This window comes from Lissotriton vulgaris, chromosome 2_1 (genome assembly GCF_964263255.1).
Source record: "Lissotriton vulgaris chromosome 2_1, aLisVul1.2, whole genome shotgun sequence".
NCBI lineage: Eukaryota > Metazoa > Chordata > Amphibia > Caudata > Salamandridae > Lissotriton > Lissotriton vulgaris.
Genome location: NC_141687.1, coordinates 248,803,561 through 248,821,098, shown reverse-complemented (window position 1 = coordinate 248,821,098; position 17,538 = coordinate 248,803,561). Strand labels below are relative to the sequence as shown.

At 44.1% G+C, this 17,538-nt stretch overlaps 1 protein-coding gene across 1 annotated transcript in view; it reads left to right on the top strand.

The window, feature by feature from the left end:
- The window catches only part of MRPS23 (mitochondrial ribosomal protein S23), a 94,674-nt gene that overhangs the window by 29,270 nt on the left and 47,866 nt on the right, over nt 1-17,538 (top strand). Inside the window, exon 2 of the mRNA XM_086954841.1 lies at nt 5,042-5,221. Coding sequence (XP_086810967.1) covers nt 5,042-5,221 — 180 coding nt within the window. The remainder of the gene's footprint in view (nt 1-5,041; nt 5,222-17,538) is intronic.

Genomic DNA, 17,538 nt, shown 5'->3' with positions numbered 1-17,538 from the left:
AGCTCCCTAAGGACCATCTGATGGGTTCCCATCATTGTGCCTGTGAATGTCCCATCGCCCAACCACTTTAAACGCTCCCCATTCTGTTAAAATAGAGGAAGTGGTATTGTGTTCTCGGTAAAGTAATTATCTATTGTGGTGGGCAATGTTTCTCTGAAGACAATATCTTCCAACGTCTGGGGTGTGAGCGCCTTTTTGGGATAGGGGCTGGGACACGGCCCCATGTAAACGCAATGTCTAATGGCTTATGATCCAAGAGACTTTTGTTTAAGTAGGTCACATGTGTGACTGTGGACTGGAGGGAAGCCGCACATAGGATTCTGTCCAGTCGCATATGGAATAGGTAAGGAGGGGAGTAAAATGAATACTTACGGCTTTGCCAAACATCTGCATGTGACCATCCCTACAATCACTGTTGTGGGGCTTTGACTTGTTGCACTGAATCAGCATTTGAGAGGAGGGGATGCGATCTATATCCAATAAAGCAATACCCCAGCACTCCTGAAACCATGAATAATGTACCCAATCTTCTAAGATTGTGGATAGATGTGCGAAGAAGACTTCCTGCTCCAAGTTAGGGGCATATTTACTGCCCAGTAGGATGGGTGTACCACCCATCGTGCCGTGGAGCAGAACATACCTCCCCTGCGCATCAATCCTCATCTCCACCACTGTGAAAGGGACCTCTGCTTTGATTCATGAAGCTGTCCCATGGGAAAATGCAAAATAGAAAGTATGGGACAATTGACCCTGCCATTTCTTACAGAGTCTGAGGGATTCACTGGCTATGAGATGGGTCTCTTGTAAGCACACCACATGTGCGTGTCGACAGTGCAACTGGGCTAAGATTCTATGTTGTTTTGGTATAAATCCCATGCCACTGACATTCCAAGTGATCATATCATATTGATGTGAAACTAGCATTGTTATTAAAGGGGCGTAAGCCTACACAGACAAATATAAGCTGGTTATGACGAGTGGTGGTGATAGAATTGAGGTGTGACTATGTTGGATACCCATTATCAAGAACAAAAACATAAAACAGTCTCAATACAAGGTCCAGCAATGAAACCTTGTTCGACCAGAAATGTAAAAGGAAACATTACAATGGGTGCACTTTCTATTGGGGTTAATGACACAGCTTTTGATCTAGCATTAGGGGCAGTGATATAGCCGGGAGCAGAACTCATCCCGAGCCAGGGGCTCTAGTGCTGAATACTGTCCAGAACATCATATTAAAGGACAATAGCTGGCAGGCAACAATCTAAGCAGCAATTCACAGTACAATATTTGGAGCAGAATATGAAGTAGGATAGACAGAAGCATTTCATGTCATGCAACATAAAGATTAGTCTCTGCCCAGGTAAGGTAGAAGAGGGCCCCAGCGTAAGGATAATCCTTTTACCTTAGATTAACATGAAGACAAAGAAATGCAATAAGAGGCATATAACAGATAATATACGTTGGCCCGTTGTGTTCCCTCTCAGGGAGGCGTGTGGAGCTCCCCAGAGCGTCAAATGTCCAGTCCTTGGGTGTGGGGTCAGGGGTAGAACCCTCAATCATAACGTGCAGACAATGAGGATTTTGAAAAGAACAGTACTTATGAAAAACATCAGCCCAGCAAATCATGAGTCACCTGTGGGGGAATCGTGGGGAAAAGTGCTGAGCCAACCCCTCCCCTTTCGTCCCCCACTCAACTAGGAGTTTGAAGCACTGTCCTGGGACAAACTGGGGCTGATGATAGGTCAGCTGGGACGGAGGGTACGACACTGAGAGGAGTTCAACATTCTGACTTTCAAGGGCCTGTTGGGGGGATGGGACCCACCTTTGTTCCAGAGTGTTCGCCTTCGCTGAATGTGGGTGGGCGCTGTGCTGGACTGCATGGTCTTGGGTCTCCTGGAATCAGGGTAGTGATTTTTCTCTGGTATTACGGAGGATTGCATCCCAATCTTTGTAGTTCAGTACACAGGCCACAAGTGGTCGTGGTGGTGCGCTCGGGGTACTTGGTGCACCCTTTCCACTGTGAACAGATCTGATACGGCCTTTGGTGCCACTCTGGTGTGGAGCCAATCCTCTATGTATGGTATTGCATTGGGGCCTTCTGTTCCCTCCGGCATGCCAACAATTCTAACCTTATTGCGGGGCGCACGTCCTGCTGCATCTTTGGTTTGTACCTGTAGCTCTACCACTTTTTGCTGGAGGATCGTTTTTGTCGTTGTTAGTTCCTTCTGCCATAGTGTCAGCGAGGAGATGGTGGCTTCAGTCGTTTTGACTCTTGTCAGTCAATTTTTAAGATTATTTCGGAGGAGGGAGAGGTCCGTGGTAAGTACACCAAGGCGTTGTTCAATGGCCATTCTAGAGTCTCGGATTTCCTGTAAAATATTATCCAACTTGTCCACATGGGGATTTGCTAATGTTGGCGGAACACACTTTTCCGTGGTCACCAAGGAGGAACCTTGCGATGGGAGAGGGAGCATGCGAGTGCCCTGGTGGTCCATTGTTTTGGCTTTGGTGCGACCCATCCTGCTTGGGCGAGGCCAGGGCTTTTTGTCGAATGCGGTCAGAGGAGTCAGACCTCTCTGAACTTGTCATGTCAAGGAGAAATTTCCAGGCCTCTACCTCAACACCTCACCTCTCGCCAGACAAGTGCAGTTGGGGTACAGTCTATATGTCAATTCTGGCAGGGCAAGGACCATGGGGAAGCGTCAGGTCTTGCAGGGTCAACGAGAACCTCCCCTTTAAAATGTGAAGATAAGCATGGGCCGACAGTGACCAGAAATCACCTGTGTATGAGAGGAAACATAAGGTTACCACACTGAGACACGTGGAAGGACAGATGCCAGTCTTCCGGGCACAGCAATACTTTCTCTCCGTTAACGGCCAGGCATCAGATCATGCAGTCATATTCGCAGCCTAAGCGCATGGGAGACGCAGGTAGGTAGAAGAGCAGCCCCCAGTGTGTGGCAAGAGGGTGCTCAGCTTTCCGCCACCATTCGCACCAGACCCACCTGCTTCAGTTCCTCCACCACCTGCCAGTCTTTACAGTTCATCGCAGGCAGGCCTCAGCGAGTCAAACCTGGTCAGCAAGGCAATTATCTTGAGGGGCCCTGCCGCGGACTGGCGTGCCCCCCGGGTCTTGCCCATCAGTGTGCCACCTGGCCCATCGCTTCCACATTTCCTGCCATGGCAGTGTCTGGGTGTATTTTGTGAGGCAGTTGCCACCCAAAGTCACAAGTTGGGCGTACAGGAGACGCCGAAGAGCCCAGCTGCTCTTAAATTGTGGTAGTAGCAGCGCTTTCTTGTGTTTCCGGTTAGTAGGCCTTGCCACCATGCCAACAGAGTCTGCCCCGGCCAAGCCCCCATCTGTAGGTGCTCTCCGGGGACCGGGAGCGACCAGTGGGGCTACCTGATGAGGATCAGGTTCTCGGATGCCTCTTTTATTTAATCAGTGCGGTAAGATACTCCGGCTGGGCCCAGGATTTAGCCACGCCCTTCTTGGCTTAGGAGCTATTATCAGGAAAATCTCAAATTCTACTACCGGTGCATTATTAGGAAAGCTTATTTGGCAGGGCAGTTGTGTAGTCTCCTCTGATGGTGTAGAATGAAGGGGTAGTGGGAACAGCCAGGTTGTTGTGCTTCGAGAAACACCATCATATCCAACACAGCCATGTTCCACATTGCACATTCGTGCCCACGTTCACAGGGCTTACGCTCTCTCTGGATCAGAGGGGAAAGGGCCATCTTTGCAGGGAGAGTCCGGATTTGACATGGGAAAGGAGGGTCATTAAACAATGCCTGTAGATTAATCCATGTTGCACCCACCAGGTAGATACATTCAATAGAACTGTCTTCCTAAGAACACATTGCAGGAAGCCCATTTTGAGGGTTAACCCTTGTCTTGGTATCCTACTTTTCAGGCTACTATTAGGATGCCCAGTGAACCGGTGGTCGTCTTGCGAGCACATGACTTGGTGTGGTCTTTTGAATTAGAGCAGTGGTCTTCAAAAAATTTGTAATGCCTCCTGTGGGGAAAAAAATCATTGGGGCCCCACTTCCCCCATTTTTCAAAATTACTGTATTATACTGGCAATGTTTAAATATGTCTAGGCATATTTAAATATTGCAGTTAAATTATGTTAGTGATTTAAAATTGCAATCGAATACATGATTTCCAAACATACTGTTGTGGTCAGGCAGGTTTTACTAGCGTGTAAAAGTATCCACAGTGTGATTATTAGAAATGGGGGTGGGAGTTTGAAGAATATTTGATGTCCTCTCACTTTTAACCCCTTCGCCAAGTCAGGATATGAATGACAAAAGATGGAGTGATGGCCCATTAGCGGTTTACTGCTGCTCCTTTTTTTTCAGCTGAAAACAAAGCAGTGCTATCAGCATAATGCTTCTTTTGGCCAGAGTCCCGCCCAACCCCAGCTCCCTTGAGGCCTGCCCCCCAGTTTGGAGACCTCTGAATTAGAGGCTTGCTGGATACATCAACAAATGGGGAATGGTTTGGGAGCACATACAAGATGGGGATAGTGGATACAAACAGCTGTGCAGGTTAATCCCTATGAGAATAATCTGTGGTTTGCTCAGACACACAGTTATTTTCAAGTTGCTGACGACAGGATTAGAATTCAGGTTGCTGCGTTCTAGGGTCCATCACCTACCTAGTAAATTGACAGACCTGATGCCCTGTTTCAAATGATGAGCAAAAACATGTCACCTCAAGCACCATGATCAAACCCCCTCAGTGCTACAGTGTGTAAATATAATGTGACATTCATCCACAGTAATATTGTGGAACACTTTATATACTGCCTGTGATAGTTTACACACTACCCAAATACCTTGTTGCTCTTAGATGTTTTTGACCCAAGAATGATGGCTTGGGCAGTTTTAAAGAGAATTGCCCACATGGAATATTTGAAGTGTGCATGTGTTCTGAGATTATCATGGGGGATTTGTCTTTTCTACTGTGTAAGGGGGTTAAAGATATCTGTGTTGTAACCTATTTTGTTTTGTTTAACTTTCCTTCTAATAGAGTGCGTGATCTGATGCGGGCAGGCGTGATAAAGCCATCACAGAAGCCTGTCTGGTATGATGTTTACGTAGCATTTCCCCCGAAAAGGGAACCTTTGTATCAGGAACCTAAGAAGAATATCACTGTGGCTATAGAGGATAACATAAGGCCAATTTTCTATGAAGAAGATCTCATCCGAGCGTAAGTTCAACTTTTCTGGAAACATTATTTTCCTATTGTATAGCTTCACACATGTCCAAACCTACCACGTCCCCACCAGTGCATTGCGGCTACCTATGTTGAGACAATCAACTAGTTACCAATAATAATTTGCTTAATGTGGAAGTATGATACTCTCCCCTTTCTCCACCCATTCAACCGAAGATCTTTTTGATATCGAGGGAAGGGCACATATACAATACAAGGTACTAAAAACACCCCTCGAAGGTTGTGTCAAGCCGGACAGTTTCTTTAGTTGATCTATGGCACTTGGGTGACTCATGCCTTACGTATGTGTCAGTTCATTAGAGCTTGGTGACAGGCTACAATAGAAGAAGATTTACCATGGCGAATTCTGGGGGAGTCTGTCAGCAGTATGAAGGATATAGCTGATGTTGTCAGGACCTCAAAATGTGAAAAATATTTCTGTATTACCAAGAGGGGAGTATTTTAAATCAAATATTTGATTATATTATGTCTCTCCAAAAATGTAATCATCAACTCAGGACCTCCAAAGTATGAAAATAATTTTTTTTATCAAGCTTGAAAAGCACCGCTTAAGAGTTTAAATCACCACCAAACGTGGGTGATAGAATACGTAGTCAAAGACTGTCCCAAATGAAAAGACACTGAATCGTGATTGCAAAAAAGTTCAAGGTTCTTTTAATAATCCATAAAGGAAACTAGCCAACGCGTTTCGTTCCGTCAAGTGGAACTTCTTCAGGGCGCAATAGATGTCATCACACGTGTATGTGTTCCGAGGCAAAACGTCGGGTTAGAATATATCTGTTCCCTCTGTGCGGGTGATCAAAGTTGAAGTAGATCCAAAATAGAATGGATGTTTTTCTCAAAATGTATCTCTCACAGATTATTTCAAATGATGTGAAGATGTGATATTCGCCTTACTATTTAGACGAGCGTACTTCTCACAATCCAAACAATCCTACTTCTTCTGCCTAGCTTCGTGTGTGCTGAATAAGTCACTATGAGGTAGTAACCTTAATAATGTGACGTGCACGTTTTGCAAGGTCAAGTGGTCAGACTCCTAAATCTTCGGTTGACACACAATTTCAAAGTCACTTTGAGGTAGTCACCTGTCAGGGCCGGTCCCGATACCCCCAGTTGGCGTCTCGAAAGTCCACGCGCCAAGTTCTTTTCGGCAAGTATTAGCTAATACTGCAAAACGTGCACGTCACATTATTAAGGTTACTACCTCATAGTGACTTATGCAGCACACACGAAGCTAGGCAGAAGAAGTAGGATCGTTTGGATTGTGAGAAGTACGCTCGTCTAAATAGTAAGGCGAATATCACATCTTCACATCATTTGAAATAATCTGTGAGAGATACATTTTGAGAAAAACATCCATTCTATTTTGGATCTACTTCATCTTTGATCACCCGCACAGAGGGAACAGATATATTCTAACCCGACGTTTTGCCTCGGAACACATACACGTGTGATGACATCTATTGCGCCCTGAAGAAGTTCCACTTGACGGAACGAAACGCGTTGGCTGGTTTCCTTAATGGATTATTAAAAGAACCTTGAACTTTTTTGCAATCACGATTCAGCGTCTTTTCATTTGGGACAGTCTTTGACTACGTATTCTATCACCCACGTTTGGTGGAGATTTAAACTCTTAAGCGGTGCTTTTCAAGCTTGATAAAAATATTGACTTTTTCCCAAAGCTTTGGGATATACTCTTAGGACAGGGAGTATTTGAAAATTTGCACGCAATTCTAATGAAAATTATATATAGGTATTGGTGACATGTGGGTTGGTGCTTTGAGAGTGTAAGAGCGGTCCACTGTCCAAATTGTGTTGTACAATATGAAAATAAAAATGTAGAAAGACTTTTCTTTTTGTTTAGTGTGGGAGTCTACCTTTAAATCTAATTACGATACGTCTAAGAAATTATCAAATTTGAAGAGACTGATCTATTGCCATTTGTTTGTTTCTCATATTTCTCTCTTTGAGAGACTCACAAATACTGACCCAAACATTTCAAGATAAAATGCTATAGATAAAGTATTCTTGTATCTAATAGGTGATGCACAGATTGAAGCCAAATGGTGGATGTGGGGGAACATTACAATGGAGTATCTTGGAAAGATTAGGAAATCATCCCATACTTTAATTTTAGTGCCCTTGGGGTTGTTCGGGCATGCAGTGATGAGCATCCTAACAATTGGGTAATAATTCCATTTCACTGGCTAGATGAATTAGAGAATTAGAAAAGGATAGCTCCGTCAAGTGACTTAAAGCGATTTAAGAATCATTTTAAAAATAAAATAAAATGGTGAGTGTGAATATGGGCAGATGACGGCAACTGTATAAATGCAGATAAAATATTGCAAGAACCTTTGATTTTTACCTCTGTGCCACATCTGAGAATGTATTCCATTCTTCAGAAAAAAATAAGGTTTAGATTGTTACCCAAGAAAGTGCAGGGCCATTGTGAGCTTGGGATGACCAGACATGTCATTAAATTCTACTTCACTGTGGTAAGAAGTTAGCAAGAGGAATGTGGTGGCTGCCAAAGAGGTGTGAAACAGTATTCTTTTAATTGTGGTGTTTTGTTATCACTAAATGGAATGGATCAAAGTTATAGCTTGGAATGGCATTTGAATACCATGGAATTCTATACTGCATTGCTCACCGCACCTTTAGAATTATCTTTTTTTTTAGGGACAAATTGTCGACCCCAGACTCACTACATATTGATGCTGTACAAAGGTACAAGGACCTCTATCTTAACCCACTGTCAGAAACCCAAGTTTTGTTTCTGGGTGATTAGTGAATATTTAGTATTTCCCTGCACTCACTGCTTCCCGCAACTACTGTTGGTTCTCCCATACGTGACAGAACACACATTGACACTAAGTATAAAGAAGATCTCTTGAATATTGAAAAGAAATATGAACTAAATCTCTTTACATTTTCATTCTGCTTCTCCAAAAACCTCGTTTTGAAAGTATATTACTTTCTCCCATACAGATTTCTGCAATTGTAAAAGTGCGTCCAGTGATGTCAAGTGACTTTTCTAAACCAATCCCTAATAGTACATCATAAATTGGAGACAGACCCTAAATGGGATCTTTCCACAATGAGGCATATATCTCGTCTCTAACTTGGTATGGGTGACAGAGGAATAACCAATATATTCTCAAAGTAGAGCAATTCTGCTCTTTGAATGGCTACATCCTGCTGGGTGGTATTACTGCTAGTGCCACGCACTTTGTACTTCCTTCATGTGTCAGGAAGAGTGGGTTTTGTGGGGAGGTCTATCTAGTGTTCACAGACACACTATACCTACCCCTAGCTGTGTGGCCTTTAGTATTTCTAGTAGCATCTATAGTTATTATGGAATATTATTGGTCTATTATGTAGAAGTGTTGTAATTCTTCACACTGTTAACAGTACAAGAGGACCTGGCTTTCATCTACAGGAACACATGCTCCTCCTTCCTCTGGATGATGGATATTATAAGACACATCCTCTTGCCATCACTCAACAGAGAGAATATTTCCTTAACTTCTTGCTTATTCGTCATAACTCTGCACTTAGTCATTAGTAGAAGAGGAGTGCCATGAAGTGGGTAGATGACAGACACAATGACAATTCTGACAGGAATCCAGTTCAAACCACCAGGCTCCATTTTAAAACCTGTTCCTCCTTCAGGAGGTACATTGATTTAAGCTCATGGTGCACATCCTCAAGTCAAGTGAGTTATCATTGCTTCTGGACACTTTTAAGATACTGCTAAAGTTTTCAGAGGAAATCTACAAAATGGCTTTATTAACTTGCTTCACACCACACCAAAACATGCCAGTTAAAAGTAAAATCACCGAACTGTTTACTTTCCAATACGTGTTTCACGTGGAGGAGGAGTGATTCACTGTCGTTGACCGCTGTGCATTGCATAGTGAAGGACAAATGGAATTTTACAGTATTGAAGCTGTGTACTGGGAGCACAATTCTTGTGTATTCCTTGTGTTTAATCTGGGCGCTACGACTACGCATTTAAAATGGTGCACCATTCATCACAAACTGTTGGATAGGTAGTTTCAGGAGACAAATACTTTGAAATTAGGCTTTGTAGTTAAATTTCCTCAGTACATTCTACACACCAGGCCCTTATTTCCCGTTTTGAAATATAGGCCTTTCTGTAAGCCGGGTTCTTCTCCGGTTCCATCCGAGAACCTGTGATGAGTAATATGAAAAGTCTGGTCAGTGTGGAGTAACAATATATCAAGGTAGCCCTGCCATCTGAATGTGTGTATCTGCATAATTACGTTTTTATAGGTCAAATATTAGGTGAAGTGCTAGAGAACCTAAAGTGAGAACATAAAATATTCTGGATTCTGGGCCCTGCACTGTTCCGCTCAAAGCTTAGTGGAGGGGATGTCAAAGGTGCCCTGCTTCATAACCGATCTCTCTCTTCTCTCTGGAGGCCAAGTGACTAATCATTAACTGGGTAGAGCAACAAGGATTAATGTGTTCTCAGAGACAGAGAGCAACTTTACATGTCCACAGGGCTTTAAGTGGTATGGGTCTGAGCACCGGCAGTTGTTTTCAGGGGTCCTCGAAACGGGTCTCTATCTGGCTCTGTTTTTGGGCCTCGCAGAGGTAGTCCGTTTTTTTTTTTCTTAGACTGCAGTGGGAGCATACACATCGATGTGCGCATGCTCATTTTGCTCACTACTGAGTAGTGGAGGTCAAGGCATGATGTCATGCCAGGTGAGCCGCGTTGTAGGAGGACTCTGGCATGTTTTGACGGGGAGGTGGCTTCGTTAAAACTCACCCCAGTGAAGCCGCGTTGCCTTCTGGGAGCAGTGCTTCTAGTACACTCAGCCTCATGTGAAGCCACCCTATACGGGAGGTGTCTGCCTGGGCATTTCCCAGGATGGCAACACCGGTCTTGGGGTATTGGGGAGGGTGTATGTGTTATCCATACAAAGCTTTGCTATAATAAGGGGAGAGAGCGAGCATGAATGGGGAATTCCAAATCTGATGACACTCCGAGGAGTCCTAGAGCTGACGGCTTGTCAGAGCAGGGTGTACTGCTAAACTAGTTATCTTTCTTTAGACCACGCCTCTACTTGGATAGGCCACATACTTTAAGAGGTTTGCCCCTCCCCGTTTAGAGCATTCTCCGTTTTTTCTCCACTTAAAGCCGTGCATGTACGTGACAATTAAAAATGACAATGTGTTCTAGAAAACAGTCCAATATCATCATAGCATCCCCATATTAGTGTGTGTTTCATTCACAATCTTTCTTAATAGACGTGCCAGAACTTCCTGATCTGTTTAGTCCCAAGATATCTTAGTGTGGTAGGAATATGAAAATTAGGTACTCTTGAATATTTCGAAATTAGATTATTGAAAATAAAATAGACAAGTATTGTGACATTTATAATTCTTTCCAAAACACTAATTACAGGTGATGTGACATAAGATGAGAACAGGCACATTGTTTTTAATAACGTTAGTGCCCAATTCTAAGACTGCATATATTTCAGGGTAAAATAAAGTTACTGCAAGAGGCTTCAATAAAAGATGTGTGGAAAATCATATAAATAGTGGCAGACAGCGAGAGAAGAACTCTTGCACAGCAACAGAACCCTTCCTCACTGGACCTCAACAGTGATTAGTGGTGGAAACCACAGAACTCCCTCTGAAGAAATGGCATTCACTTAACTGGAAGGCTGCTGATTTAAAATGGCATTTTAATTGCAAACCTGAGTGGGACCAACCAGTATCATATGGTCTTCTTTTTTATTATGTATGTGTGTGTATATATATATATATATATATATATATATATATATATATATATATAATATTTCAAAAAAACGGAAGCCACCACCGCCGCTCCTACTTTTCCTGGGTGTTCACTCCTGCGGTGGTGAGCCGCATTCCATGCAACAACAAAGTACGCCCTCCTCGTACCCGAACGGAAAGCACTCACTGGAGCAGTTTTAGCAAAAATGCTTTATTGTGCAGTACCCCCTGCACTGACAGACGCGTTTTGCCATGCAGCTTTTTCTATGTCAGTTACCCTGTGCAAAACCGGCAGTATTTCACATCACATTGTGTCACATGACCATACAAGTAGCATCAAAGACTGACTCACAAACACTGTTATAAAAATTAATGGTAGCTATCTTTTTTTTTTGGAAACCTTTATTGTGCATCAAATCAGAACAAATACGGGCCTACAACCGTCCGGCCGGCCACGGAAGCAGTAAAGCACCAATGCAACGCTACAGCGACACAGTAATATCTCTCATGAAAGCAAGCAGTAAGAAGGGTTACACTGTAGTAATCGTATTACCATGCCTCAGAATCCGTGAAGGTTAATTTTAAAAGTTTCCATCGCTACCATTAAAAGCAGGTCATATTACTCCGTACTAATACAATTAAAGGAAAACAAAACAAGGTCCGTGTAGGTGGGACTACCTATAGACACCTTTATCAATCAGCACAGTTTGCAACTTGCAGTTCCCAACCAGAGGATGGCCACAGAATATACACACCCCTAAAGAGGACGCGACTTCTCAACTAATACCACGCTACCACCCATCCCCCAATATGCCTAACACGGGCCAAGAGAGAAGAGAAAAAGCATATAATAGCAAAAAAGGCACCATAGAAAACAAAAAACCATGAACTAAAAATACCCCCCCACCCTACACACATGCAGAGGCTACGGCCTACCCCCCCCCCTAGCAGAGTGCTTGTCTCCCCATAACCCGAAATATAGCGAGAAAGAGAAAATTGAGAGGGAGAAAAAGACAGAGAGAAAGGAAGAAAGAAGAAAGAGCACAGTTCACCTAGAGAAGAGGTCCGTCAGGACAAAGAAAGAAAGGAACATAAATCACAAAAGTCCGGGGGAGGGCCATAAGAACTTGTCCAAAACTGTCGAATTACATCATTTTGGCCACCCTCGCCCGACTCCACCACCAATACAGTACCAACATACGAGATCCGCCAACAGTCCATCAGTGTCCCAGCAGTACCAGGAAGACAGTTCCGAAGGGAGAAAGGATACCCTCAACCTTGCCCCGTACGATAGGATGCAACGACGCAGTCCAACTGGATCGAAGACGACCCAGGTGAAAGAAGGAGGTGAAGGGGCCCTGTCAGGATAGAAGAATGGTCCCAAACGAACATCCAGCCCGTTGCCGAGAAAACGGTAATGTCACACGAAGCGTTGCAAGGTGCGGGGTCACCCCGTACAGTCAGTCCCAACAGACGCCACCAGTCCAGGGAAGGGAATCGCATTTCGCTAGCCGCCTTTAAGAGATCTTCAGAAAATGGCGCCCGATACCATCTCACCATCCGGAAAACAGTTGCAAACATTTCAGGGCTACCTCGGGGTGCTTCCTCCAGCACGCTAGCAGGATCAGAGTTCCGCGCCGTCGCCATGTCAGCAGAGACTGGGGCAGAGGGGCCACAAGGATGTTTCTCCGGGTGTGGCGTAGCGGCCTGATGCTGCGAATCTTCACGTACAGGCAGGGGGGCCGCGGACAATATCGCGTCCATCCGACCCCCCAGTTCCCCAGCGACGGTGCGTAGGTCAGCCCTCAAGGCGGACAGGGCGCTCAGGATATCGCAGAGCCGCAATGGCACCGAGGGTAGAAAGGGCGCAGCATCGTCCTCCAGACGGTGCAAGTGCGTGCATTGTCGCGCCATCGGTCGGTAACTCTCCTTGCCAGCAGTCTCAAGTAGCTTCAGCTGGTCCATGGTGAAGGGAGCCCGGACTGGAAGGGCGCAGGGCAATAGTTATATTCACCCCGCAGCAAAGCTGAAACAGAGCCAGTCCCGGGTGTTTACCTCTGGGGAATGAAATCAGGCTGCAAGATGGCGCTCGTCCCAGCCCTGCAGCGATACAAAGTAGCGGCGGAAGCAATGCCGGTCACAAAGAACGCTACAATGTTACTCCTGGGCCGTCCGTGCGCAGGCCGGAGAAAGCGGCAAGCAGGGCTCCTGAATCTCGAAGTTACTGCGGGACACGGCCGCCAGCTCCGTCCCGCAGCCCACGGTGATCTTCGTTGCACTCGGGCCAGGCGCACCTCAGTAACAAAGACCCCGAGCCTGCCTCGCCGAGTCCGGGGGAGGTGAGGGCATTGCGGCGCTTCTACTACCGGGATCCGACCTCAAGACACAGCGGCAGGATCAGGCCGCCCTCCCGGTTCCGCCAGCGCCGAGCATTCCAGGAATTGTGTGCAGGATGTCGCGGAAACCGGGAGAGCAGTTCAAAGGCAAGCGGAGCCGAGAAGTCAGGCGGCCATCATGGTCGCTGGCCAGGCTCCTCCCCCCGGTAGCTATCTTTTAGTATGTTTTTCGTCACACAATTGTTATACCAACAAAAAGTAAAGTGCTTTAGTGAATTAAATGTTAATATCACATATACGAATAGGAGACAAAATTAATTCCTCCAGTATTTGCCATTAAATAGAAAGTAATTTGTCATTATTAATAAAAGCTGTCAATCTATATAAAGATTGCTTTTCGGCGAAAAACTCTACGTTATTTACATAAAAGAGAATTCTTTTATAAGGTGATATATTTCTCCTTTTGTATTACAATTGATCCCTAAATGGACGATTTCAGCATCAGTCTTAATGGATAGGCAATCTGCTTGATTGCCTCTATTGTTGCCCCAATCCTTAAACTTACTGACATCCTTGTTCAAGAGTGCCTCTTATACTCCAAGTGGACCCACAACTCTTCATCGTTATTGAGCCCAATGGGAGCCTTCGTTTGTAGATCTATAATATATTTAGATTCTAACACCCGCAATTTCTTAGTCCTGTCGCCTCCTCTTTCCCCTCTCTCCACTTGATCAATACAGTAAAATTTAAAAAGGTTGTGATTGCTTTGATGTGATTGCTTGAAATGGCGCACAACTGTATAGGTGGCCTCTTTATTTCTTATTGCACGCATATGCTTGAGGATGCGCTTTTTGGCTGGGTGTATTGTGCTCCCTATGTAACGTTTGGAGCATGGGCACTTGAGGCAATAAACTGTATATTCTGAGGTTAAGTAAATTTTTGATCGGCCTGAGAGGCCTAGGATCCCCTGGTCTCTCCTTAAAAGTAGTGGCATTTGCTATTTTTACAGGCCTTGCAGTGAAGGCAAGGATAAAAAACCCACCATGTTGATTTTACTTTTAACCCTTGTTGATGGATCATAATGGCTATGTATTAAATGATCACTGAGTGATTTGCAGCGTCAATATGTAATTAAAGGCCAGCGCGGGAAATGATTTTTCAAGATGTTATCCGTCTGCAAGACGTGCCAATTTTTCTTAAAAATATGTACAACCTCACTTGATTTAATATTGTACGTTTTAATCATTCTCGCATGTTCCTCCTGTACATGAGTTACTTTTGTTTTCGCAAGCAGTAGGGTTTTCCTGTCTATCTTCCCTACCCATTCTTCTGGTTGTTGAAGGGTGATGTTATTATATCCCCGGCTTTTAAATCTTCCCAAAGCTTCATTTTTAGCGATTGAGAAATCTCGTTGGTTAGAGCAGTTGCGTTTAAAACGCAAGAGTTCCCCAAATGGAATATTTCTTACTAGACTTTTGGGGTGATAACTGGCTGCATGTAACACAGTGTTTCCCACTGTTGGCTTCCTGTAGAGTCGTGTCTGTAACACCTCGTCTTCAATGAAGACTTCCAAGTCTAAATAGTTGACTGATCTATCACTAATGTGACCTGTGAATGTGAGATTCAACTCCTTATCGTTCAGAGAGGTTATATACTCAGCCAAGAAGCGACTCCCCCTTCAAACGATAAAGAGGTCATCTATATACCTCGCCAATAGAATAATGCTGTCCAACCATTGTTCATGGGTCTCTCCCCAGGCCTTGTGCTTATCCCACCAGCCCACGAAAATATTTGCGTAGCTGGGGGCGAAGCACGTGCCCATGGCGGTCCCGCGCTGCTGTCTGTACAAGTTACCCTGCAAATAAAAAGGTGTTTAATTATTCAAACAAAAACTGATCATTTCAAGGAGCATTACATTAGGCTTGTGAAACCTCAATGGTCTTTTGTTCAAAAACCATTTGGCAGCTGCTATCCCGTATTGGTGGTTAGTACAGGTATATAAACTGGTAATATGCAATATCTGATTCCTATACAATACCCTCCATTAGCCTCAGAAAGTCCTGGGTATCACTGATGTATGATGCCAAATCTTTGACCAAAGGTTGCCAGGAAAGAATCAATATACAAAGATGTATTTTCTAAGAGGCTATTAATTAAGGCCACAATGGACCTACCTGGCGGGTTAACAGAGTTCTTATGTATTTTAGTTAAATGGTAAAATGTTGGAAGGACTGGAGATTCACAGTACAGGAATAGGAATTCATCCTTATCTAACATTCCTTCATCCTCCAACCTGTTAGGAATGTATGGTATCTTTTAATACAATCCAGATAGTCCGGCCTGTTGATGGGTGTGTAACATTCTATATCTTCCAGCTGTTGTAAGGCCTCTTTCTGATAATGCTCCTTATTGAAAATAACAATATTTCCTCCTTTGTCGGAGGGCTTGATTTCCACAGTCAAATCAGTTTTGAGTGTCTTAATCACCTCCCATTGTTTTCTTGAGATGTTATAGTTATTCTTCCCTCGTGGTTTAGACTTTGTTAGGTGTTTAAGATCCTTAAGGACTGCATCATTAAAAACATCAATGGTGTCAAAGGGAACCTGTGGCATAACTCGTGACTTTCTTTTGAAGTTGCTGGGTCCACTGGGCTGTTTTATGCCTGCTACCTCAAGACAAGTATCCACGTCGTCCATTTCTTCCTTTTGTGTTTCACCAAAATCCAGAGTTTGTAGGGTCAAGAGAGTCTCCAAATCGTGGCCGCTCAGTTGGTTGAAATCAGTGTCCTCCCAATTGGTTCTACTTTTTATTTTATCTTTTTTAGGGTGGAGGATGAAGATCTTTTGCAATTTAATCTTCCTGATATATGTGAACAGGTCTATCCTTGTTTGCACAACATGTTATTTGGATGCTGGGCAGAAAGTAAGGCCTAATTGGAGGACCTTAGTCTAATCTTCTGTAAGTGGTCTATCCGAGAGATTGATAACTTTCCTCTGATCTTCTCCATCTACCACTTGCCCCTCCTACCTTTGCTGCGTGTGACTCTTGGGGATGGTGCTTCTTCCCCTGCTTTTCTTGCCCCTCCTTGTTTTGCGCCTTTTTGTTGTGACTTTTGCGGAGGATGCGTTCTCTGCATGGGTCCCTGACGGTTCTCCCTCTTTAGTTGATATTCTTGAAAATTAGTGTACTCTTTGTTACCTTTCCCATCATCCACGCCAGTAGATTGTTCCACTTCAGATGTTTCAATATCCGATTCTGAGGTCTCCTTGTTTAGATTACAAGCAGTGCCTTGTTGTGTCATCCTTTTCTTCGGGACATCGAATTTCCGTGCAAAGGTTAAAATACGACCAGTGCGATAGTCCTGTTTGTCTCTCTGGAACTTTGTTTGCTTTCTACGTCTAATTACAGCTTCATAGTCTTTTAGACGTTTCATCATGGCAGTCCTTAAGGTTTCACTCTGTTTGACATACTTGTCCTTCGCAATCACCTCTTCAAGTTTTTGAATCTCTGCTAGGAACTTTTCTCTATCACTCCATGCGTACTTGATCAATATCCTGATCATCCCTTTAGGTTGTACATATTTTTAAGAAAAACTGGCATATCCTGCAGATGGATAACATCTTGAAAAATCATCTCCTGACCCACCCTTTAATTACATATCAGCGCTGCCAATCACTCAGTGATCATTTAATACTTCGCCATTATGATCCATCAGCGAGGGTTAATAGTAAAATCAACATGGTGTGATTTTATACGTGCTTTCGCTGCAAGGCCTGTAAAAATAGCAACAAGGCCACTACTTTTAAGTGGAGACCAGGGGATCCTAGGCCTCTCAGACCAATCAAAAAGCTCCGTAACTGTAATTCAAAATACAGTTTACTGCCTGGAGTGCCCATGCTCCAAACGTTATATAGGGAGCAAAATACATCCAGCCAAAAAGCGCATCCTCCAGCATATGCGCGCAATAACAAATAAAGGTGCCACCTATACAGTTGAGCGCCATTTCGAGCAATATCATCAAAGCAATCGCGACCTTTTGAATGTTACTGTATTGGTCAAGTGGAGAGAGGGGAAAGAGGAGCCCACAGGACTAAGAAATTGCCGGTGTTAGAATCTAAATTTATTATAGATCTGCAAACTAAGTCTCCCACGGGGCTCAATAACGATGAAGAGTTG